Genomic DNA, 24,457 nt, shown 5'->3' with positions numbered 1-24,457 from the left:
CTAGGAAATAGAAAGAAATTGAATTTTAAAAGAGATAAAAATGACCACCTCTTGGCGACCTGACCACACAGGTCTGGGCAGGGAGAAGACAAAGTGAGATTGGAATTCCTACTGTGGTAAAAAGCAAAGAGTGCTCAAAGATCAACGGACACATGTCTAGTGTTGCAGGAGCTAGCTTAAATCGGCTTTGACTGGCCAATTTTGGCATTGTGGGCTTCAACAAAAATAATTATGGAAACAGATTATAACACATTCAGTCATATAAAATGAGTCCATAATGATACTCAAAATAACATGAGAAAAGAAATATAAGTAAATCTCTCCTTTACAGGAGAATTCTAGTTCATAAAGGTGGGAGGACTGACAGAATAACATAAACATCATTTTGTACCTAGTAGGAGCAGTAGAGCATAGTGATGAAGAATATAGGTCAGAGGGATGCAGGTTTGAGTCCTGACTGTGCACCTCATAAGTTTACAAGATCTTAGGAAAAATACTTTTTCTCATCTGTAAAATGGAATAATGATATTTATTATTATTGATACCTCACCAAATAATAGTACTGCACCAAGGAGACTGCTATGAGACTTAAGTCAAATAATTCATAGGGAATGCTAACCAACACTCCTGGTACATTACAAATGTTGTTGTTAGGTGCCATCGAGTTGGCACTGACTCATAGCAAACCTATGCACAACAGAATGAAACACTGCCCAATCCTGTGCCAGCCTCACAATCCTTGCTATACCTGACCCCATTGTTGCAGCCACCCTGTCAATCCACCTTGTTGAGGGCCTTCCCCTTCTTTGCTGACCCTCCACTTTACTTAGCATGTTATCTTTCTCCAGGGAATGGTCCCTTCTGACAACATGACCAAAGTATGTGAGACGAAGTCTGGCCATTCTCGCTTCCAAGGAGTATTCAGGTTGCACTTCTTCCAAGACAGATTTGTTTGTTCTTTTGGCAGTCCATGGCACTTTCAGTATTCTTTGCCAACACCATAACTCAAAAACATCAACTCTTCTTTGGTCATCCTTTTTCATTGTCCAGCTGTCACATACATATGAAGTGATTGAAAATACTATGACTTGGGTTAGGTGCACGTTAATCTTCAAGAAAACATCTTCTTCAGCACTTGAAAGAGGTCTTTGCATCAGTTTTGTCCAGTGCAATACATCATCTGATGTCTTGATTGCTGTTTCCATTGGTGTTAATTGTGAAACCAAGTAATATGAAATCTTTAATAACTTCAATCTTTTCTCCATGTACTGTAATGCTGCATATTGGTCCAGTTGTGAGGTTTTTTGTTTTCTTTATATTGAAATGTAATTCATACTGCATCCTGAAGTCTTTAATCTTCATCAGTAAGTGCTTCAAGTCATCCTCATTTTCAGCAAGCAAAGTTGTCATCTTTGTATTGCAGATTATTAATGAGCCTTCCTCCAATCCTGATACCAGATTCTTCTTCATATAGTCCAGCTTCTCAGATTATTTGTCCAGCATACAGATTGAATAAGTATGGTGAAAGATTACAACCCTAATTCACTCCCTTCCTGATTTTAAACCATGCCGTATCTTGTTCTTTTTGAATGAGAGCCTCCTGGTCTATGTATAGGTTCCTGATGGCACAATGAAGTGTGTTGGAATTCCCATTCTTCTCAATGTCAATAAAACACAAGTAAACATCTTTCTGGTATTCTTTGCTTTCAGCTAAAATCAATCTGACATCAGCAATGATATCTCTCATGCCACGTCCTCTTCTAAATCCAGCTTGCAGTTCTGGTAGTTCTCTGTCATTATACTGCTGCAACGGTTTTTTAATTATCTTCAGTAAAATTTTACTTGCGTGTGATATTAATGATATTTTTTTTTTTTTTGGTAATTTCCACATTCTGTGGGATCACCTTTCTTTGGAATATGTACAAATATGGGTCTTTTCCAGTCAGTTGGCCAGATAGCTGTTTTCAAAATTTCTCAGCATAGACAAGTGAGTTCCTCCAGCGCAGCATCACTTTGTTGAAACTTCTTCATGAGTATTCTGTCAATTACAAATTACAAATGTTCCACAAATATTGGCAGTCTATTTTCTCTTTCTCCAAAATCTTTATATTCTGGATTATATATTTTAAATATAAATCATATAATGCAATCTAAAGTATTCTATTTGTTAGCAGTGAGACCCCAACTAATTTGTAATTTTTTCTAAAGCAGAAAGCTTGATGTCATGTGCTCTCTGGATCTTTTGCTATACCTAATCTACTAGCCGGAAAATGATCAATAAATACCTTACTTAAGGTTTTTGGTATAATGTTTCAAACTGTATATGTAGTCTTATTATCTGTACAAAAGTTATAGAAAAAAATAGATATTTAAAAAAAATATATGTGAAAATTTCTCCTTAGAAGCCAAGACCTAAACATTTTTTTTTTTTTTTTTAAATCGGGACCCTTGCCTTTTCTGGACTATAGTCTTCCCCATAGCCATCAAGTCAATTCTAACTCATAGTGAGCCTATCAGTCAGGGTGTAACTGCACCATGGAACTTCCGAGGCTGCAATCTTTATGGAAGCAGACTGCCATATCTTTCCCCTGTGGAGAAACTGGTGGAGTCAAACTGGCAACTTTCCAGTTAGCAATTGAGCGTTTAGCCACTGTGCCGCCCGGGCTCCTTGGAGTTGTTTTACTCTCTATCAAAAGGATGAGATTTCTGGAGCATTCAGTGTTCCTATTAGCATTAACTAATTATTGCTAAATTATTTAAAAATAGCAGGCCCTCCTATAAAAACTAAGCTTTATGATGATAATGAAGATAATAATGCTGATATGTATAAATGAGGTTGTTTGTATCCAAGGGTATGTGCTGTGCTGTTACTGAAATTTCTCTAGGAGCTATCTCTTTTCTGATATATGCAGTTCATTTACTCTATACCTTTTGGTACTAAATTTTAGTAATTGCAAAACAACTAAGTATCATGGGGTGGAAGGAAAACACACACACACACACACACACACACCCCTCACTCAAATATGTTTTAAAGTATCTCTTGGTAGTAATTTTTCTGAAGAATATTATACTTCTTGTTATTAAAAAATCTGTGATTTGCAATTTAATTCAAAAAATACACTTAGAACTTGAAAACTAATAGTACATGATTAGAGGATTTCTTTTAAATTCCAGAACAAGTTAAACTGAGTGAAGTCATGTCTGATATTGAATCAGTGAGTAAAAAAATGGAGAAAGAAAAGCAACAGCACCAGGGGAAATCCAGGTAATGTGTTATTGGCTAAGCTATACACACATACACACACACACACACACACATATATATATATATATTTGTATTTGTCAATACTCCCTGATCAATTGTCATGGTTTCTCATCTCTCTATTTACACTCTGTGCATGAAGCTAATTTATCCTTCTGTTTATGTCCCTCAAAGAGTATCAGTTATCAGAATTTAAGTTTGTACTTCAATTAATTTTTTGAACTTGAAGAAATCTGAATAGTTTAGCAAACCATCTGGGTTTTATAGTGCATATATTAAAATGTAATTTGTGACTTTCTTGAGAACCAAACCCATTGTCCTTGAGTAGATTGTGACTCACAGCAATCCTATAGGACAAAGTAGAACTGCCCATCGGATTTCCAAAGCTGGGCAATATACTTGTGCAGTGATACTGCCTCGGAAACCCAAGGAAGGGTCTCTATGAGTCGGATCCTACTCCACGGCAGTAAGTTTGGTTTGGTTTTGGATCTTTACAGAAGCAGACTTGCCATATCTTTCTCCTGTGGAATTGCTGGTGGGTTCAAACCACCAAACTTTTGGTTAGCAGCTGAATACTTAACCACTATGCAAGCAGGACTCTTTTCCCGAGAATAATGCTGTATTTTATGATAACATCACATAAGTGTTAAATTTTAATAACTCATTTGTGGCAATTAGGGAGCAGAGCAAGTTATACTTTTTCTTTTAAATTTAGTAACTTTGTTAGTCTTATTCTAATAGAAAGTGGGGCTGGTTGTACAAGGCACAATTTGAATGCAAGAATTTTTAGCATTGTTTCTGCATTCCAGAAGTGTCTGGAGATGGGTCAGCTTCATTTCAGAATTAAACCTATAAATGGCATCACCACATACAAAATAACTTTACAATTGTTTACACAATTGTTGATCTGAAAATTAGAGACAGAGCCTCCATTGGCCCTTGTAGGACAGCACATGCTGCCAATGTTGCCATAGCTGTAAGACAATACTCCAAATCTACATGGTGCTTACAGGTTGTACCAGAATTCTAAATAGCCAGGAGGTACCAGTAACTAATACAGTTTACTTCATAACCATCATGTCCTTATTATTAGAGCCCAAACATACATTAGCACATGGAAAGTAGCTTGTATTATTACAAGAACAAGACAGTATACAGCAGGATAAGTTCTATCATGAACAGTCTCCCCCTCAAAATATGTTTGGGCAGAGATGATGACTCTTCCTTGCAACCCCACTTTGTGCCATGAATGAGGGACTTAAATGGGACTCTATCTACTGCCAGTCTCCCCCTAGACAGTCTCCCCCTATCCACTTAGGTGTACTGTTGTTGTTGTTGTTATGTGCCGTCGAGTCGGCCCCGACTCATAGCGACCCCTCCTTGGGTTTCCGAGGCAGTATCACTACGGAAGTAGGATTGCCCAACCTTCCTTCCGAGGAGTGGCTGGTGGGTTTGAACCGCCAGCCTTCTGGTTAGCAGGCAAGTAAGCTTATGTTATTTGTGCCCCACTTCACCATAGCTGAGAAGACTCAGAAAACTTCCTTTCCCAGCTGTTTTATACCCCCAGCCTAAGTGACTAATTGTATCTTTTAAACCCTGCTAACAAACATCCTAAGGAGCTCTGGTTGTGCAGGTTAATGTATTTGGCTGCTAACCAAAATGTCGGTGGTTCAAACCCACCAGCTGCTCCACAGGAAAAAGATGAGATAGTCTACTTCCGTAAAGATTTACAGCCTTGGAAACCCCAGGGAGATTGCTATGAGTCAGAATTGAGCCCATGGCAGTGAGTGAGTGAATGAACAAACATCCCACTGCATCATGTCCCCCTGGCTTCTTGAGGAGAGGAGTAGTTCACCCAGAATGGTATCTTTTTAATCTTGCTAACAAACCTCAGGCCTCAATGTGGAAGTGGGGGTGGGGGGTGGGGTTCTGAGGCCTAAATATGCCAGGAGGAAGAGGAATTGAGAAGACCATGATTTTCTGGCCTGTCCAAAGTGTTTGCTCCTCATAGATCTTCAGCACATATTTTGTAGGAGCAGGTATAGCTGTAGAGTGTAAATATTGCTCTGATAAAATGTATTTTTCAGTAGCTTGTTTTACATTAATATAATTAATGAAATGATTAGCAATTATAAAATAGAAATTTGAGAAAACTTTGCAATGGCTGTGAAGAATGCCATGAATCTTATAATATTTATGTTGTGAGTTGTGCTTAACCTGAGAGAATCTATATTCAGAAGTAGCCACTTTCTTCACTTAAATATATTATATTTGAATATGAAAGAGTGGAACATACATGCAGTTGTAACACTAGGATTTGGCTTTATCCATTGATAAACCAGTAAGCCAATTGCTATTGAGTTGATTCCAACACATGGTGGACACCATGTGTGTCAGAGTAGAACTGTGCTCCATAAGGTTTTCAGTGGCTGATGTTTCAAAAGTAGATCACCAGATCTTTCATCTAAATAGACTTAGACCTTCAGCCTTTTGATTAGTAGCAAGCCAAAAAGCCAAACTCACTGCCATCAAGTCCATTCTGACTCATAGAGACTCCCATTGGGTTTCTCAGGTAGTAAATCTTTATGGAAGTAGATTGGCCCATCTTCCTTCTGCAGAGCACTGGTGGGTTTGAACTGCCAACCTGCTGGTTAGCAGTCAAATTCCTTATGCATGTTAAATCCTTGATAAAGGAAGATATTAATAGCAAAGAGAAAAAAATATACTGTATTTGGAATTTATTGGTTTTAAAAAATTCCTTTTTGCTTTTATTTAATTTAAACCAAGACCTAAATTAGTTCTGGCAGAGTGATAGCTAATAAAAGAGAAGTTAATACAGCAATTTAACCAAATAGTTTAGAATTTCAAATAAGCTTTTAATAACAGGTAAAGTAAAATGCACTCATGTGAGAACATTTATTTTCAATATATTTAGATGAGACCAATAATCCAACTAAAAGTAATGATTTAGGGACAAATGAATTACCCATTAATAATAAATCTGATCATGTATAATACATCTCAGTATAATATCTTTCTCTAGAGGAATGAATATTTTCCAAAGAATTGTTTCTTCTGTAGCTAGTAGAAGAGAAAGGTCTCTTTACTTCCCTAATTTCCCATTTTTAATGAAAACATGTCCTGCTTAATGAGGAAGATCAACATTCTTTGAAATTAGTAGCAAGTGCAAGTTCCTTCAGTGACAACCTGGGGCACATAAAGGCTGAACTTTAATCCACCTGGGCTGCCTTGTCTTTATTTATAGCTAGTTTATGGCAGTAGCTCTTTCCTACCTTAGCAGTTAGCTTCATTTCATTAATGTAAGAAATGTGATAGGAATGTACAGGGAAAGATAAATAAGTGTTTTGGGATATGGTGACTCAAGGTTTTAGAAAACCTGTGCTTAACTAGACAAAATATCATTAGACCCAGATTTTTATTGAAATCTAGTTCACCACAGGGCTGGCGGTTCAAACCCACCAGCCACTCCTCGGAAGGAAGGTTGGGCAATCCTACTTCCGTAGTGATACTGCCTCAGAAACCCAAGGAGGGGTCGCTATGAGTCGGGGCCGACTCGACGGCACATAACAACAACAACAACAACAGAAATGAAGACAAGGCAACTTAGCAATGAGAATATAAGCAAAAGGAAGGAAAATTATATCAGTCAGAAAATCGGAGAGGGTATTGATAACAATACAGACACAGACTCTAGGACTAATTAGCATGAATTACTCAACTCTTTGGAAGACTTCCAACAGGTACCTGTTTAAGACAAATAGACTCTCATGAGTGACACAGTGAGTAAAGCACTTGACTGCTAACCAAAAAGTTCAATGGCTCAAGTACACCGGCAATGCCATTGAAGAAAGATGTGGCAGTACTCTTCTATGAAGATTTACAGCCTATGGGGGCAGTTCTACTTTGTTCTATAGGGTTTCTATGAGTGAGAATCTACTGGATGGCAATAGCTGGAGACAAGTTGTACATAAACCACTTATAATTCCCCTGATCATCTTTGGAAAATAGTAATTTTTGAAGTAACATAACTTTCTTAGGTAGATCATAAATACACTGGTCCAACAAAAGAAATTTCTCTGGACAAAACTTGATAAAATAGGACAGAATCTTATGAATTTATAATTTCTTCCTTTTTCCAATTTTTAAATTTTTTTTTCACTTGGGAAGGGAGAACAATTGCATACTTCTGCATTTTAAAATTTAAGATTAAAGAAGTGAGATTCTTCAGTGTACCTCTGAATTCTAATTTCAAAGACTGTGAGGCATTAAAATATTCTTTTTATAAAAACAATGGTATTAGAGTACATTTTAAGTGTTAATTTTCTATCAACACAGTTCGTTTATTTTTTACTTTTTTATTATTTTTATTTATTTTATTTATTATTTATTATTTTCTTAGTTACTAATATTTGGTATATTTGAGGGCATGACAGGGAGTCCTGGTGGCACAGTTAATAAGCACTCAACTACTAACCGAAAGGTCAGTGCTTAGAATCCACCAGCTGCTCTGCAAGGGAAAAATGAGACAGTCTGGGTTTTTAATTACAGTTTTGAAAACTCTATGGGGGCAGTTCTACTCTGTCCTATAGGACCTCTGTAAGTCAGAAATCGACTGGATGATGGTGGGTCTGGGTTTGGGAAGGTATGACAACTGTATTTCTGTTGATGCATTTAGTACTGCAGGCTAGTTAGCCTGGATTTCTTCTCCTAGTTTTCTGGTTAGTGAGAGTTTCTTGTATGTTATGTGACAATTTATATTTAAATGTCCCTGGGTGGTACAGTCTGTGTTCAGCTGGTAATCCAAAGCTTGCTGGTTCGCATCCACCCAATGGTACCACAGAAGGTCCAGGCCTGGCAATTGGCTTCTGTAAAGATTACAGCCAACCCAACTCCGTAGCCAGTAGATTCTTTCCAAATGAACACATAAACAAAGAAATACCTTGACAAATTTGTAGTTAGGTTATTCTGATCAGAATATTACAGATCATGAGAATATTTTAAAATAATGATAGAATTTCTCATGGAATTTCACATTATATTGAAGCACATCTACCATTTCACCTTAATGTTTGTAAAATATTTCGCATAAATGGATGAATTGAGATGTGCATCTATTGTAATCTTTCAGGAATCATTGAACAAAATGCAATAAATAATTTGAATTTGGAGGTTAAATAGTAGTTAGTCACAGACTAGATACTAGAAAGCAATACAAAGATCAGTTTATCTTGGCCCATTCTTGGTGGTGTAACAAATAAATTCTAGGATTTCAAAGGGAATTTTGCAAAGCTGTCTTCATTCTCAAGCCTCTCATATTTTCCCTTGACACAATTTAAGTGATATACTCAGTCCTTTGGCCAACTCCATGGGCATGACTGCAGGAGTAGTTATCCTAATAGATCCTATAAGTCAGTCATTAATTTTAAGTATCTATTGAGTGCTCACTATGGGCCACATAGTAAAACTCTGAATGGAACTGTCACATTCTCTCCTTCATAGACTAGTTTTTTTTGGTGGGATAATGTCAAATTGTTTTAAAATTCTAAAACTTTATATAACACTTGACTCAGCAATTCTATTTCTAGGTATTTATACTAAGAGAAGAAAATAATTGTACAGGTGCACAAATATTAATGTTCAAAGATTTTCATCCTTGCTTGTGAATAACAAATAAGTAGAAACAATCAAAATATCAAGCAAAAGGAGATTGGTAAAGAATCCAGTTGTATATTAACTCAATACAATGGAATGCTATGTAATGGACTAAAATAGCAATGAATATCTCTACACATTTACAAAGAAAGCTATTCACAATATATTATTAAGTGAAAAACATTAAAAATTCACATGAGCATAGAAAAGTATGAGGTACACTACACAGCTGTCTGTGATAAATGGAGTCAGTATAAAGAAGTAATAAGGAATTTAGCTTCTGAAAAGTTATTGCCTGGTTCAAATCTTGGCTGCACATCTTTGCAGCTGGATTTACCTGAATAATACACTACTTAATTCCTAAATGTCTTAGTTTCTTCATCTATATAATAGGCATAATAACAGTAAATGCCCCAGAGAGTTGTGGTGAAGATTAAATTAGGTAATGCATGTAGAGAGTTTACAATAGTGTTTCATATAGTAAAGTTTTGAAATTATTACTACAATATCAGAGTTTTAAGATTAGGAGTGATTTTTATTTTCTTCTTTTTGTTTATGTGCATTTTCTAAAGTTTGTAGATGGTTCCTGATTTTTAATTTACCTCCTTTTGTTGAAAATCCCTAAGTCATGACAGGAAAATATGTTGCTTAAAATCTCTTGCAAAACAGTGAAGAAATAGGTACAAATTTTGTTCATTTTCCTGATTTTTATAGGGTGGAAAACATTCAAGAAGCAAATATTTCCATTTATCATCCATTCTAAGAGTTAGACAAATTTGGTGTTTTGTTTGTATTCAAAAATAAATACTTATACCCGGGCCTACCAAATGAAAGTGAAACATGTACAGCATCTGTGGGCAGGAGATAGGTGGTTTTCTCTCAGTGACTAGCATATAATCTTAAAACATTAGTCTTAAAAGCTTGAATTACAAAATAGGGAATATTAAATTACTCAAAGATCTAACTTTATGCTTTGGAAACAGATTTTTGGATTCATATGCCTTCCCTGTGCATCTTGGCTTGCCAGTATGGCCCATGACTTCTTCTTCCATGGTGGGGCTATTGAAGGAAAGTGGTGAGTCTTTCAGCATACTGTTGGTTACAACCCTGTGTCTTTCATTATTTTACATTCATCTAAAATGCAAACACAAAGAGCTAGTACTGAACAGAGTTATTTCCTTTATATTTCATTTTAAATACTTTGTCAAAAGATAAAGTGATTTTGGAAATAATCACCGATAACTAATTTTCCACTCCCTTTTTGAACTTGAGAGACTGGATTGTGTATGTGGGTATATGAGGATATGAAAGGTTACAGGAAATTATAAAGATAGATTCTCATAATTTTTAAAGTTTCCCTATAGTGTAGTGCCTAAGGCACTTGACTGCTAACCAGAAGGCTGATGGTTCAAACCCACCAGCCACTCCTCGGTAGGAAGTTTGAGCAATCTACTTCTGTAGTGATACTGCCTCGGAAACCCAAGGAGAGGTCGCTATGAGTTGGATCCAACTCGAGGGCACATAGCAACAACAACATAGTTGAGTTAAAAGATCTAAGTTTATGGTTTGGAAACAGACTTTTGGTGGTGCAGTGGATAAGGCATTTGGCTGCTTTTTGCGTTTGCCAGATCAGTGGTTCAAACTCACCAGCTGCTCTGCAGAAGGACAATAAGGCAATCTACTTCCATAAAGATTTACAGCCTTGGAAACCCAGTGGGTGTCACTGTGAGTCAGAATCGTCGCAGTGGCATTGAGTTTGGTTTTTCAAATAGTTGAGTTATAGTGTTTTATTTCTTTTTTAAAATGCATAGTTCTTCAAAATAAAATGTTTATGATTCTTTATAATCCCTTAAGTGTGATTGAGAAACTCTCTGGAACCTAGAGCACTGCTTGAAGACCTAGGGGGCTATTGATTCAAATAAACTATTTTTTTTTTGTAGTTTTCCTTCTTTTTAAACTTATTACATATGTTCTCTAGTTGCAGGATATCCTTAAGAGAAAACTCTTCATATAGAGTGGAACTTTGATTGGTTTTGAAAGTTTGCAGAATAAACTCCTCTTTGGGTTTGGAAGGAAATTTTTCATAAAATGTTCTTTATCCCACTACAATTTTTCCAGCTTTTAATTGGCTTTTTACAGAAGGAATTCAAGCATCAAGTGGAAAATTCCTTACAACTTCAAAATCTATTAAACACACTTTCATTAACCTAACCAATATTCACCAAAACTATTAACATTAGTGAATATAATGTTCAAACCTAGAAAACGTGCAGTTGACCAGCTTAAAATTTTATTGCTATTTCACACTATAGTTTGAATTATTTTAAGGCTTGATCGACTCATTTGGGGGACTAGGATAATGGAATAACTGTGTGGGTCACAGCTGAGTCTGGCAATTAAGGGAATATGTGAGAAAGTTAATAATGGCAAATATTTTTCACAAGGCGTAAGATACTATGGGAGTAATACTTTTAGTAGATATAATCCTGAAACCTTATAACCTTGGAATCTTCTAACTATTTCACAAATTCTACTCATTCTGTGAAACTTAATGTATTTCTAAGCTCATCTAAGTGTTGATAAAAGCCTCTGCTTTAAATACCATAAACCTCAGATAAATCTTAAGAGTCTTCATTTTGTAGAAAATCTTCTTAGTTCAGTGAGGGGTTCAGTAATTCTTAGGACTTTAGAGTGAATGTAGAAATGCATGTAAGTCTTCTGGTTTCAAATGCATGGAAATTACTATACAGGCGTTTGAGCATGGTTTATTTACCATTAAACAAAAGGCAGACAAGCTTTCTAAAGTACTTGTCTAGAGAATACCAGGTTTTAGCTACATATCATGGTAAAATTTAAGTGCAAGCCTGGATGAATTGTAAGTCCCCTTGATGCTTTGTTTTGAGATTTGCTAGATTCTCCCCATTCAAAAATGTTCTGCTTCAGTATTGAAAATGTCTACTAATGGAACCATAAATTTGTGTAAGCTAAGGGCTTTGCACATCTACCATAGTGCCAGAACATCATGTTGTTATTGTTAAGTGCTCTCAAATCAGTTCTGAGCATATCAAATGAATGTGCAGGAGGGTGAAACACTGCCCAATTCTGCTCCATTTTCATAGTCATTGCTATGGTTAAGCCCATTGTTGCAGCCACTGTATCAGTCCATCTCTTTGAGGGTCTTCTGCTTTTTCACTGACCCTCTACTTTACCCAGCATGATATCCTTTTCCAGGGACTGTTCCTTTTGACAATATAATCAAAGTATGAGTGAAGAAGTGTGGCCATTCTCATTGCTAAACAATATTCTGGCTGTACTTCCTGCAAGATAGATTTGTTGGTCCTTCTTTCAGTCCATAGTACACTCAATATTCTTCACCAACACCACAATTTCAAATGCATCAACAATTCTTTTTGGTACAATGACTTTCTGTATTCCTTCCATCTTCTTTTGATGTTTCCTGCATCATTCAATATTTTCCCCATAGAATCTTTCAATATTGCAACTTGAGGCTTGAATTTTTCTTCAGTTATTTCAGCTTGAGAAAATGCCAAGTATGTTCTTCTCTTTTGGCTTTCCAACCCAATGTTTTTGTACATTTCATTATAATAATTGACTTTGTCTTCTCAAGCTGCTCTTTGAAATCTTCTTTTCATATCTTTTATCTTGTCATTTCTTCCATTTGCTTTAGCTACTTTTCATTCAAGGACAAGTTTCAGAGTCTCTTCTGACATCCATTTTGGTCTTTTCTTCCTTTCCTGTCTTTTTAATGACCTTTTGCTTTCTTCACAGATGATGTTCTTGATGTCATCCCACAATTCTTCTGGTTTTCAGTCATTGGTGTTCAGTGCATCACATCTATTCTTTAGATGGTCTCTAAATTAAGGAGGGATATATTCAGCAATTTCTTTTATTATTTTATTGTGGTAAAAACATACACAACAAGACATTCACCAACATAACAACTTCCCCATTTACAGGGACATTGATGACATTTTTCATGTTATGCCAACATTATTGCTATCCTTTTGCAAAATATTCTACCATTATTATCATAAGCCCAATGCCCTGCTAACAAAAGCTTTCCCTCTCCCCTCATCTCTCCTATCCTTGGTCATCACTAATAATCTTTGGTATATACATATATACACTGTTGTTATGTGCTGTCAAGTTGTACCTAACTCATAGCGATCCCTTCTTGGGTTTCCGAGGTAGTATCACTACAGAAGTAGATTGCCCACCTTCCTTCTGAAGAGTGGCTGGTGGGTTTGAACTGCCAGCTTCTGGTAAGCAGTCAAGTGCCTTAGGCACTACGCTACCAAAGCTTATATATATATATATATATTATATTATATATAAATTGGGAGCTCTGGTAGCATAGTGCCTAAGGCACTTGACTGCTAACCAGGAGGCTGGCGGTTCAAACCCACCAGCCACTCCTCGGAAGGAAGGTTGGGCAATCCTACTTCCATAGTGATAACTGCCTCGGAAACCCAAGGAGGGGTCGCTAGGAGTTGGGGCCGACTCGATGGCAAATAACAACAACAACATATATTTAAATTTATTTTTAACCTAATGAGGAATTTAGCCTCCCCTCTCCTCCCATCCCTGGTAACCAAAAAGAAAGTTTCCTTCAATATATAAACTTTTCCTTGACTTTTTACAGTAGTGAACTAATACAATATTTGTCCTTCTGTGATTGAGTTATTTCACTGAGCATAATGTCTCCAAGTTTGTTCACATTATGCAGTGTTTTACAGATTCTACATTATCCCTTAGTGTTACTTAGTATTCCATTCTCTGTATGTACCACAGTTTGTTTATCCATTCCTCAGTTGATGGACACTTAGGTTATTTCCATATCTTTACTACTGTGAATAGTGCTGCAATAAACATGGGTGTGCATATATCAGTTTGTGTTCTGCCTTTCACTTCTTTAGGACATATACCTAGTAATGGGATTGCTAGATCAAATCTATTTCTATTTCCAACTTTTTAAGGAAGTGTCATACCAATTACCATAGTGGTTGTATCATTTTACAGTTCCACCAGCAGTGTATGAGAGTCCCAATCTCTCCACATCCTTGCCAGCATTTGTTATTTTCTGTCTTGTTGAACTTTGCTATTAATGCTGGGGTGCGATGGTATTTCATGGTTGTTTTGATTTGCATCTCTCTAACGCCTAATGATTGTGAACATTTCTTTCTTTTTTTTTTTTTTTTTTATTTGTGCTTTGGGTGTAACTTTACAAAGCAGATTTATTTGACATTCAACAGTTCATGCACATTTCATTTCATGCCCCTGATTAGAATTCCAAATCATAAAAAACTCTCCTTCCTTCTCCTCCCTGTGACTACTCACTCCCTGTGCCCTTCTTATCTATGCATTCCTGTCTGTCCAGTTTTCTTTCTATGTGAATGCTGCCCCTCTGATATATCATGGCTGATTGATCTTAGGGACTGCATCTCCCTAGGTTAGGTATTCTGCATGTTGGCTTTTCTACTGTTGGACTGAGAGCCAATCCATGGAAGTGAGTCCATTTCTAGGCCCTAAGGATAACCTGAGGCCATAGTCTCAGAGGTTCCACCAGTCTCTATCTGACCAGTAATTCTGGTCATTTTTTTTCCCCACATTTTTCCTTCCACTCTAACCAGGATCTCCAATTTTGATCCCTTCCCAAGTGGTTGGCACTGGTAGGCAGGTACCATCTAGTTCTTCTGGTCTTAGGGTCATGAAGGCTGAGGTCCTCATGGTCTATCATATCTTTGGACTAATTGTTTCCAAATGACTTTGATTTTCTTCACACTTCTTTGTTTCAGATGAGAAGAGACCAATAGTTGCATCTTAGATGGCCATTTGAAAGCTTTTAAGACCCTACTCACTACTCACCAAAGTAGGATGTAGAACAAGATTTTTATATACTATGTTGTGCCAATTGAGCATGATGTCCCCCAAAGCTATGGTGCCAAGCCCATAGGCCTTGTGATTCTCTCTCTCAAGATGTTTGGTTGTCTCTGAGAAGGTACTCTAACCTTGTCCTCTGTTACTTTTGTAATGTATGTGATCATGAACATTTCTTCATGTGTTTGTGTGGTGCCTGAATATCTTCTTTGGTGAAGTGTCTGTTCATATTTCTTGCCCATTGTTTAATTGGATTGTTTGTCTTTTGATGTTGAAGTGTTGGAGTTTTCTATAAATTTTAGCAATAAGTCCTTTGTCCAATATGTCATTGCTGAATATTTTTTCCCATTCTGTAGGTTCTCTTTTAACTCTTTGGAGAAGTCTTTTGATACACATAAGAATTTAATTATCAGAAGGTCCCAATAACCTAATTTATATTCTGCTGTTTGTACATCTTGATAAGCTTGATAGTCTATTTATGCTGCAAATTAGGAACCCTAAGCTTGTTCCTATTTTTTCTTTGATGAACTTTATAGTTTTAGGTTTCACATTTAGGCCTTTGATCCATCTGGAGTTCGTTTTTGTGTATGGTGTGAGGTACGGATCTTGTTTCATTTTTCTGCAAATGGATATCTAGTTGTACCAGCACCATTTGTGAAAGAGACTTTCTCATCCCTATTGAATGTACTTCAGAACTTTGTGAAAGATCCACTGACCCTAGGTCAGTGGATCAATTACTGGGTTCTCATTTATGTTCCATTGATGTGTCTGTCATTGTACCAATACCAGGCTCTTTTGACAACAGTGGCTGTGTAGAAGGTTTTGAGATCTGGGAGTGTGAGATCTCCTACTTTGTTCTTCTTCTTTAGCAGCGTTTTCCTTATCTGAGGTCCTTTTCCTTTCCATATAAAATTACTGATTGTTTTTTCCATGTCATTAAGGAATGTTAATGGAATCTGGATTGGGTTTGCTTTGAATGTATAGATAGCTTTGGGTAGTATTTACATTTTCACAATGTTCAATGTTCCTATCCATGAGCATGACATGTTCTTACATTTATGTAGATCTCTTACAGTTTTTTGAAGTAGTGTTTTGTAGTTTTCTTTGTATAGGTCTTTTGTATTCCTGGTAAGATTTATTCCCATGTATCTTATCTTTTTGGTAGCTATTGTGAATGTTATTAATTTCCTTTTCATAGACCTCTTTGCTGGCATAGAGGAATCCAACTGATTTTTGTATGTTGATCTTGAAACTTGCTACTATGCTAAGTCTTTAAATAAGTTCTAATAATTTTCTTGCTGAGTCTCTTGGGTTTTCCATAAATATGAACATGTTGTTGTTGTTGTTGTTAAGTGCCGTCGAGTCATTTCCGACTCATAGCGACCCCATGCACAGCAGAACAAAACACTGCCCTATCCCATGCCAGCCCCACAATCCCTGTGACCATATCATCTGCAAATACAGATAGTTTTACTTTTTTCTTTATCAATGTGGGTGCTTTTGATTTCCCTTTCTTGCCTTATTGCCCTAGCTAGAATTTCTAATACCATGTTGACTAGAAGTGGAGGTAGAGGGCATCCTTGTATCATTCTTGTTCAAAAAAGAATGGCTTCAATCTGTCTCCATTGAGAATAAAGTTGGCTGTTGGTTTTATATATATGCCCTTTAGTATTCTTATTTTTTGGAAAGTTTTCATCAGGATTGGATATTGGATTTTATCAAATGCCTTTTCTGTATCTATTGATATGATCATGTGATTCTTTTCTTTTACTTATACGATGGATTACATTGATTGTTTTTTCTAATGTTTACACATTCTTGCATACCTGGTATGAATCCCACTTGGTCATGATGTATTATTTTTTTGATATATTGTTGGAGTTGATTGGCTGGGATTTTGTTGAAGATTTTTGCATCTATAGTCACAAAGGATATTGGTTTGTAGTTTTCTTTTCTAGTGGTGTCATTGCCTGGTTTTGGTATCAGGGTTATACTTGCTTCATAAAATGAATTTGGGAAGATATTCTGGAGTAGTTTGAGTGGGAATGATGTCAGCTCTTCTCTGAATGATAGGTAGAATTCTCCAGTGAAACCATCTGGCCCAGGCCTTTTTTTGTTGGCAATTTTTTTATGAACTGTTCAATTTCTTCTTTTGTTACAGATCTGTTCAAGTTTTCTACCTCAGTCTGTGTTAGTTTAGGTAAGTAGTGTGTTTTTAGAAATCTATCCATTTCTTCTAGGTTTTCAAATTTGTCGGAGTACCAAAAACCAAAACCAAACCCACTGGCTTAGAGTTGATCCTGACTTGTAGTGACCCCCATTGGGTTTCTGAAACAGTAAATCTTTACAGAAGTCGACTGCTCAGTCTTCCATGGAGTACAGTTCTTCATAATTACCTCATATTACTGTTTTTATTTCTGTTGGTTTTATTGTGACATCACTCCTTTAGTTTCTTATTCATGTCATTTGCATCTTCTCCTTCTTTTCCTTTGTTAAGTTTGCCAGTGGTATGTCTATTTTATTAATCTTTTTGAAGAACCAACTTCTACTCTTGTTGATTTTTTCTATTGTCTTTCTATTTTCTGTTTAATTTCTTTCTTCTCGAATCTTCAATATTTCTTTTCTGGTTATTGTAGGTTTTTTTTTTTTTTTTTTTTGCTGTTGTTTTCCAAACTGTTGGATATGATGGGTTAAGGTGCTGATTTTGGTTCTTTCTTCTTTTTTGATGTATGCATCTATTGCTATAAATTGCCCTGTGATCATTGCTTTTGTTTTGTCTCAAAGATTTTGGTATGTTGTGTTTTCATTCTTGTTTGTTTCAAGGAATTTTTTTAATTTCATTTTTTAATTTCTTCTATTACCCATTTGTTTTTTGGGAGAGTGTTATTCAGTTTCCATGTGTTTGCTCTTTTTGCATTGGTCATTTTAGTGCTGATTTCTAATTTTATGGTATTATGATCTGAGAAGTGCTTTGCAGTATGTTAATGTTTTTTAATCTCTCGAGGCTTGCTTTGTGGCTTAATACATGGTCTATCCTGGATAATGTTCCATGTATACTGGAAAAAAAAATGTATATTTTGTTGTTGGGTGGAGTGCTCTGTAGATGTCTATAAGGTCAAGTTGGTTGATCATATTTTTTTAGTTCTGCATTCTTCTTGAGTTTCTTTCCAGTGGTGTATTAAGGTATCCTGCTATTAGTGTGGAATCATCTGTTTGTCTCATCAATTCTGTTAAAGTCTGTTTTATGTGTTTTAGGGTTCTTTCAATTGGTGCATAGATATTTAATATGGCTAAGTCCTTTTGTTCTTATGATCCTTTATTCGTTATATAAAGTCCTTCCTTGTCTCTTATGGTCATTTTTGTGTTAAAGTATATTTTATAAAAAAATCAATATTGCCACATTTGTGCTCTTTTGGTTGCCATTTACTTTGTATATCTTTTTTCCATGACTTATAATCTATTATTGTCTTTGTGTCTAAAGTGAGTCTCTTCTAGATAGCATATTGATGGGTCATGTTTTCTTGTCTAGTCCGCAATTCTCTGTATTTTGGGTGATGTATTTAATCTATTTACATTCAATGTAATTATTGCCTAGTGTAAATTTATTAATGTCATTTTTTATGTGTCTTTTGTGGTGAATTCTTTTTGTTTATGAGTCATCTTATCATCTTCTTTATCACTGTTGTTTTAGTATTTGCTACATATTTTTGCTTGTCCTCTTCTTTATTTTGATGCAAAGGTTTATTATTTTTCTTTGATGTAACCCTGTAATTTATAATTTTCTTTCCCAATTTTGAAACAGTCTGTTCTATCTCACAATTATCTTGACTTCCTCACCCTTTAGAAGTTCTTTAACTACACTATTTAGTCCCTCTGTTTGGTTTGTAGTTGTCCTCATTTACCAATTGATGTCTCTGATTCCTTGTTTACAGTCTTATAAGATCATTTTACTTTGGATACTTCTATAATTGGGTTCCACCATTTGTCTGTCAGTTTGTCGTACTGTGGTGGCTTGCAGGTTGCTGAGGCTGGAGGCTATACCACTGGTATTTCAAAAACCAGCAGGGTCACCCATGGTGGAGAGATTTCAGTGGAGCTTTCAGAGTAAGACAGACTCAGAAGAAGGAAGGGACCATCCATGTCTCAAATAATTGGCCAGTGAAAGCCTTATGAATAGCAGTGAAACACTGTCTAATATATTACTGGAAAACTTTATGAATAGCCCTGAAACATTGTCCAATATACTGCTGGAAGATGAGCCCCTCATTTCAAAAGGCACTCAAAATATGACTGGGGAAGAGCTTGTCTCCTCAGAGTAGGGTCAATGTTAATGATGTGGATGGAGTAAATTTTTTGGGACCTCCATTTCCTTCTGTGGCATGACTCAAAATGAGAAGAAACCACTGCCAAAATCCATTAATTATCAGAACATGGAATACATGAAGTATGAATCTAGGAAAATTAGAAGTTGTCAAAAGTGAAATGGAATGCATAAAGATAGATATCCTAGGGATTAGTGAGCTGAAATGGATCTATTTTGGTCATTTTGAATCAGAAAACCATATGATCTACTATGCTGGAATGAAAAATTGAGGAGGAATGGTGTGGCATTCATTGTCACAAAGAATATTTCAAGATCTATCCTGGAGTACAATGCTGTCAGTGATAGGATAATATCCATGAACCTACAAGGAAGACCAGTTAATATGACTATTATTCAAATTTATGCACCAACTACCACAGCCAAAGATGAGGAAATTGAAGAATTTTACCAACTTCTGCAGTCTGAAATTGACAAAACATCAAGATGTGTTCATTATCACTGGTGATTGGAATGCAAAATTTGGAAACAAAGAAGAATCACTGACAGCTGGGAAATATAGCCTTGTTGGTAAAAATTATGCTGGAGATTGCATGGTAGACTTTTGTAAGACCAACAGCTTATTCACTGCAAAAACCTTTTTTTCAGCAACATAAATGGCAGTTATACATGGGGACTTCAGTAGGTGGGGTACGGAGGAATGAGATTGAGTATATCTGTGCAAAGAGGCAACAGAGAAACTCAATATCCATAGCCAAAACAAGCCCAGAAACTGACTGTGGAACAGACCATCAACTACTAACATGCAAGTTCAAGTTGAAACTGAAGACAATTAAAACAAGTCCACCAGAGCCAAAATAAGATCTTGAATTTACAGTGTATCTAAAGAATAGATATGATGCATTTAACAGCAATGGCTGAAAACCAGAGGAATTGTGGGATGACATCAAGAACATCATCCATGAAGAAAGCAAAAGGTCATTAAAAAGACAGGAAAGGAAACAAAGACCAAAATAGATGTCAGAAGAGATTCTGAAACTTGCTTTTGAATGGAGAGTAGCTAAAGCAAATGGAAGAAATGACAGGATAAAAGAGCTGAACTGAAGATTTCAAAGTGCAGCTTGAGAAGACAAAATCAATTATTATAATAAAATGTGCAAAGATCTGGAGTTCGAAAACCAAGAGGGAAGAACACTCTCAGCATTTCTCAAGCTGAAAGAACTGAAGAAAACATTGAAGCCTTGAGTTGCAATATTTCAAGATAGTATGGGCAAAATATTGAATGATGCAGGAAGCATCAAAAGGAGATGAAGGAATACAATACTGTACCAAAAAGAATTGATCCATGTTCATCCATTTCAGGAGGTGGCATATGATCAAGAACCAATGTTATTGAAGGAAGAAGTTGAAGCTGCACTGAAGGAATTGACAAAGAACAATGGTCTGGGAATTGACAGAATACCCATTGAGATGTTTCAACAAATGGATTCCATGCTGGAGGCACTCACTTGTTTACATCAAGAAATGTGGAAGACAGGTAGCTGGCCAACTGATTGGAAAAAATTCATGTTTGTATCAATTCCAAAGAAAGGTGATCCCACAGAATGTCAAAATTATCGAACAATATCATTGATATCACACACAAGTAAAATCTTACTAAAGATAATTAAAAAAACATTTGCAGCAGTGTATTGACAGAGAACTTCCAGAAATGCAAACTGGATTCAGAAGAGGATATGCAATGAGAGATATCATTGATTTCAGATGGATCTTGGCTGAAAGCAAGAGATACCAGAAAGATGTTTACTTGTGTTTTATTGACTATGCAAAAGCATTTGCTTTGTGGATCATAACATATTATGGATAACATTGAGAAGAATGGGAATTGCAGAGCACTTAATTGTACTCATGAGGAACCTATATATAGACCAGGAAGTTGTCATTTAAACAGAACAAGGAGATCCTGCATGGTTTAAAATCAAGAGGGGAGTATGTCAGGGTTGTATTCTTTCACCATTCTTGTTCAATCTGTATGCTGAGCAAATTATCCATGAAGGTGGAATATGTGAAGAGGAATATGGTATCAGGATTGGAGGAAGACTCATTTACAACCTGCAATATGTAGATGACACAACTTTGCTTGCTGAAAATGAAGAAGACTTGAAGCACTTACTGAAGAAGATTAAAGACTATAGTCTGCAGTAAAGAAAACATAAAGAAAATGAAAATCTTTACAACTGGACCAATATGAAGCATCATGATAAATGAAGAAAATATTGAAGTTGTCAAAGGTAATCAACACCAAGGAAGCAGCAGTTAAGAAATCAGAGAATATTGCACTGGGCAAATCTGCTGTAAGAAAAAAAAAAACTTCTTTAAAGTTCTGAAGAGCAACAATATCTCTTTTAAGACTAAGGTGGGCCTAACCCAAGTCAGGATATTTTCAATAGCTTTGTATGCATGTGAAAGCTGGACAATGAATAAGAAAGACTGAAGAAGAGTTGATGCTTTTGAGTTGTGGTGTTGGTGAAGAATACTGAAAGTACCATGGACTGCCAGAAGAACTAACAAATGTGTCCTGAAAGAAGTGCAGCTAGAATGCTCCTTGGAAGTGAGAATGGCCAGTCTTTGTCTCACCTACTTTAGTCATGTTGTCAGAAGGGACCATTCCTGGAAAAAGATACCATGTTTGGTAAAGTGCAGTGTCAGATATAGAAAGGAAGGCCCTTGACAAGATGGATTGACACAATAGCTGCAAAGATGGGCTCAGGTATAACAAGGATTGTGAGGCTGGCACAAGAACAGGCAGTGTTTTGTTCTCTTGTACATAGGTTCACTGAGTAGGAGTCTGCTTGACAACACCTAACAACAACAACATAATTGAGTTGGTTTCTGGTTATGTTGTCATGTGTGTTGATCATCAGTTGTTTTTTTCTCTGTCCAGAGGACTCCCTTTTGCATCTTTTGTAAAGCTGGTTTTGTTTTAACAAAGTCCCTTAGTTTCTGCTTTTTTAAAATGTCCTAATTTCAACCCCCTATATGATAGAGAATTTTGCTGGGTATATAATTCTTGGTTAGAGATTTTTTTCTTCCAGTTTTATATATATCATCCCATTGCCTTCTTGCCTGCATGGTTTCTGCTGAGAAATCAGAGGTTAGTCTTATTAGTTGTCCTTTACAGGTAACTTTTTGTTTTCTACACGGTGCTTTCAGAATTCTTTCTTTGTCTCTGGTTTTCATGAATTTGATGATGGTATGTCTTGGTGACTTTCTTTTAGGGTCTCTCCTGTTTGGTGTTTGTTGAACTTCTTGAATAGATATATTCTTATCTTTCATCATATTAGGGAAATTCTCTTCCAACAAATATTCAATATTTCCTCTGTGGTCTGTCTCTTCCTGTTCTGGAATTCTGATTATACATAGGTTATTCCTCTTGAGAAAGGGAATTAAAAGCCAAGAACCCAGACAGAGGAGCAGTCAGCCACAGGGATTCAGGTGACTAGAGGGAACTCAGGCATGCCCAAAGCAGTAGGGCAGGAGAGCATGAGAAAGGGGATTAAATGCCAGGAACCCAGAGAGAGGAGCAGTCAGCCACAGGAATCCAGGTGAGGAGAGGGAACTCAGGCACGTCCAAAGCAGCAGGGCAGGACAGCATGAGAAAGGGGATTAAAAGCCAAGAACCTAGACAGAGGAGCAGTCAGCTGCAGGGACCTAGGTAAGGGTTGTATGAGAGGTTTCCGACAGGGAGACAAACTTGTCTGTCAGTTTGTCCTACCATGGTGACATGTTGATGTGAGTTTTGAGGCTGAGCCACTCATGTTTCAAACCCAGCAGGATGCACATGGTGCACAGGTATCATCCCTGTTTACAGACTGAGACAGACTAGGAAGAAGGAAGAGACCATCCACTTCTCAAAGAATTGGCCAGTGAAAACCTTATGAATAGCAAAGAAACACTGACACATTACCGTGAAAATTTATGAATAGTCTGGTTAGGTTAGAAGTCTCTCAAAATAGGACTGGGAAAGAGCTGCATCATCTATGTAAACCCAGCCTTAGTCCTATGGATAAGGTAAAGCTTTCGAGACCTCCATTTGCTGATGTGGCACCACTCAAATTGGAGAGAAACAGCTGCAGACATCCATTAATCATTGGATCATGGAATGTACGAAGTATCAATCTAGGAAAAATGGAAGTTGTCAAAGATGAAATGGAATGCATAAAGATTGATATATCCTTGGCATTAGTGAGGTGGAATGGACTGGTTTTGGCCATTTTGAATCAGACAACCATGTGATCTACTATGCCGGGAATGACTGTTTGAAGAGAAATGGCATGGCATTCATCATCACAAAGGATGTTTCAAGATCTGTCCTGAAGTACTATGCTGTCAGTGACAGGATAATATCCATACACCTACAAGGAAGACCCATTAATATGACTATTATTCAAATTTATGCCACAACCACCAAAGCCAAAGATGAGGAAATTAAAGATTTTTATCAACTTCTGCAGTCTGAAATTGACCAAACATGCAATCAGGATGTGTCAATTATCATTAGTGACTGGAATGCAAAAGTTGGAAACAAAGACGAATCATCAGTAGTTGGAAAATTTGGCCTTGGTGACAGAAATGATGCTGGAACTCACATAGTAGAATTTTGCAAGACCAACAACTTGTTCATTGCCAACACCTTTTTTCAACAACACAAGGGGTGGTTCTACACGTGGACTTCTCCAGATGGAACACAGAGGAATCAGATTGACTACATCTGTGACAAGAGGCAAGGGAAAATCTCAATATCTTCAGCCAAAACCAGGCCAGGAGCTGATTGTGGAACAGACCATCAACTGCTCATAAGCAAGTTCAACTTGAAGTTGAAGTTAATTAAAATAAGTCCAAGAGTGCCAAAATATGATCTTGAACACATCCTTCCTGAATTTAGAGACCATCTAAAGAATAGATTTGATGCATTGAACACCAGTGACCAAAAACCAGAAGAATTATGGGACGTTATCAAGAACATTATCCATGAAGAAAGCAAGAGATCACTATAGAGACAAGATGGGAAGAGAAGACCAAAATGGATGACAGAAGAGACTCTGAAACTTGCCCTTGAGCAGAGAGTAGCTAAAGCCAATGCAAGAAATGACAAGATAAAAGAGCTGAACAGATTTCAAAGAGCAGCTAGAGCAGACAAAACCAATTACTATAAGGAAATGTGCAAAGACCTGGAGTTTGAAAACCAAAAGGGAAGAACACTTTCAGCATTTCTCAAGCTGAAAGAATTGAAGAAAAAA

At 36.5% G+C, this 24,457-nt stretch overlaps 1 protein-coding gene across 1 annotated transcript in view; it reads left to right on the top strand.

Annotated features, from left to right (window-relative positions):
* IQCM (IQ motif containing M) overlaps positions 1 to 24,457 on the top strand; it is a 735,830-nt gene that overhangs the window by 116,981 nt on the left and 594,392 nt on the right. Inside the window, exons 4-6 of the mRNA XM_042782394.1 lie at positions 3,178 to 3,268; positions 9,613 to 9,618; positions 9,922 to 9,964. Of these exons, the coding sequence (XP_042638328.1) occupies positions 3,178 to 3,268; positions 9,613 to 9,618; positions 9,922 to 9,964 (140 nt within the window). The remainder of the gene's footprint in view (positions 1 to 3,177; positions 3,269 to 9,612; positions 9,619 to 9,921; positions 9,965 to 24,457) is intronic.

The sequence above is a fragment of the Orycteropus afer genome, unplaced genomic scaffold, assembly GCF_000298275.1.
Source record: "Orycteropus afer afer isolate SDZICR_OR568_19922 unplaced genomic scaffold, OryAfe1.0 scaffold00297, whole genome shotgun sequence".
Taxonomy (NCBI): Eukaryota; Metazoa; Chordata; class Mammalia; order Tubulidentata; family Orycteropodidae; genus Orycteropus; species Orycteropus afer.
The sequence above is the reverse complement of the archived record's forward strand: the minus strand, read 5'-3'. Positions and strand labels throughout refer to the sequence as shown.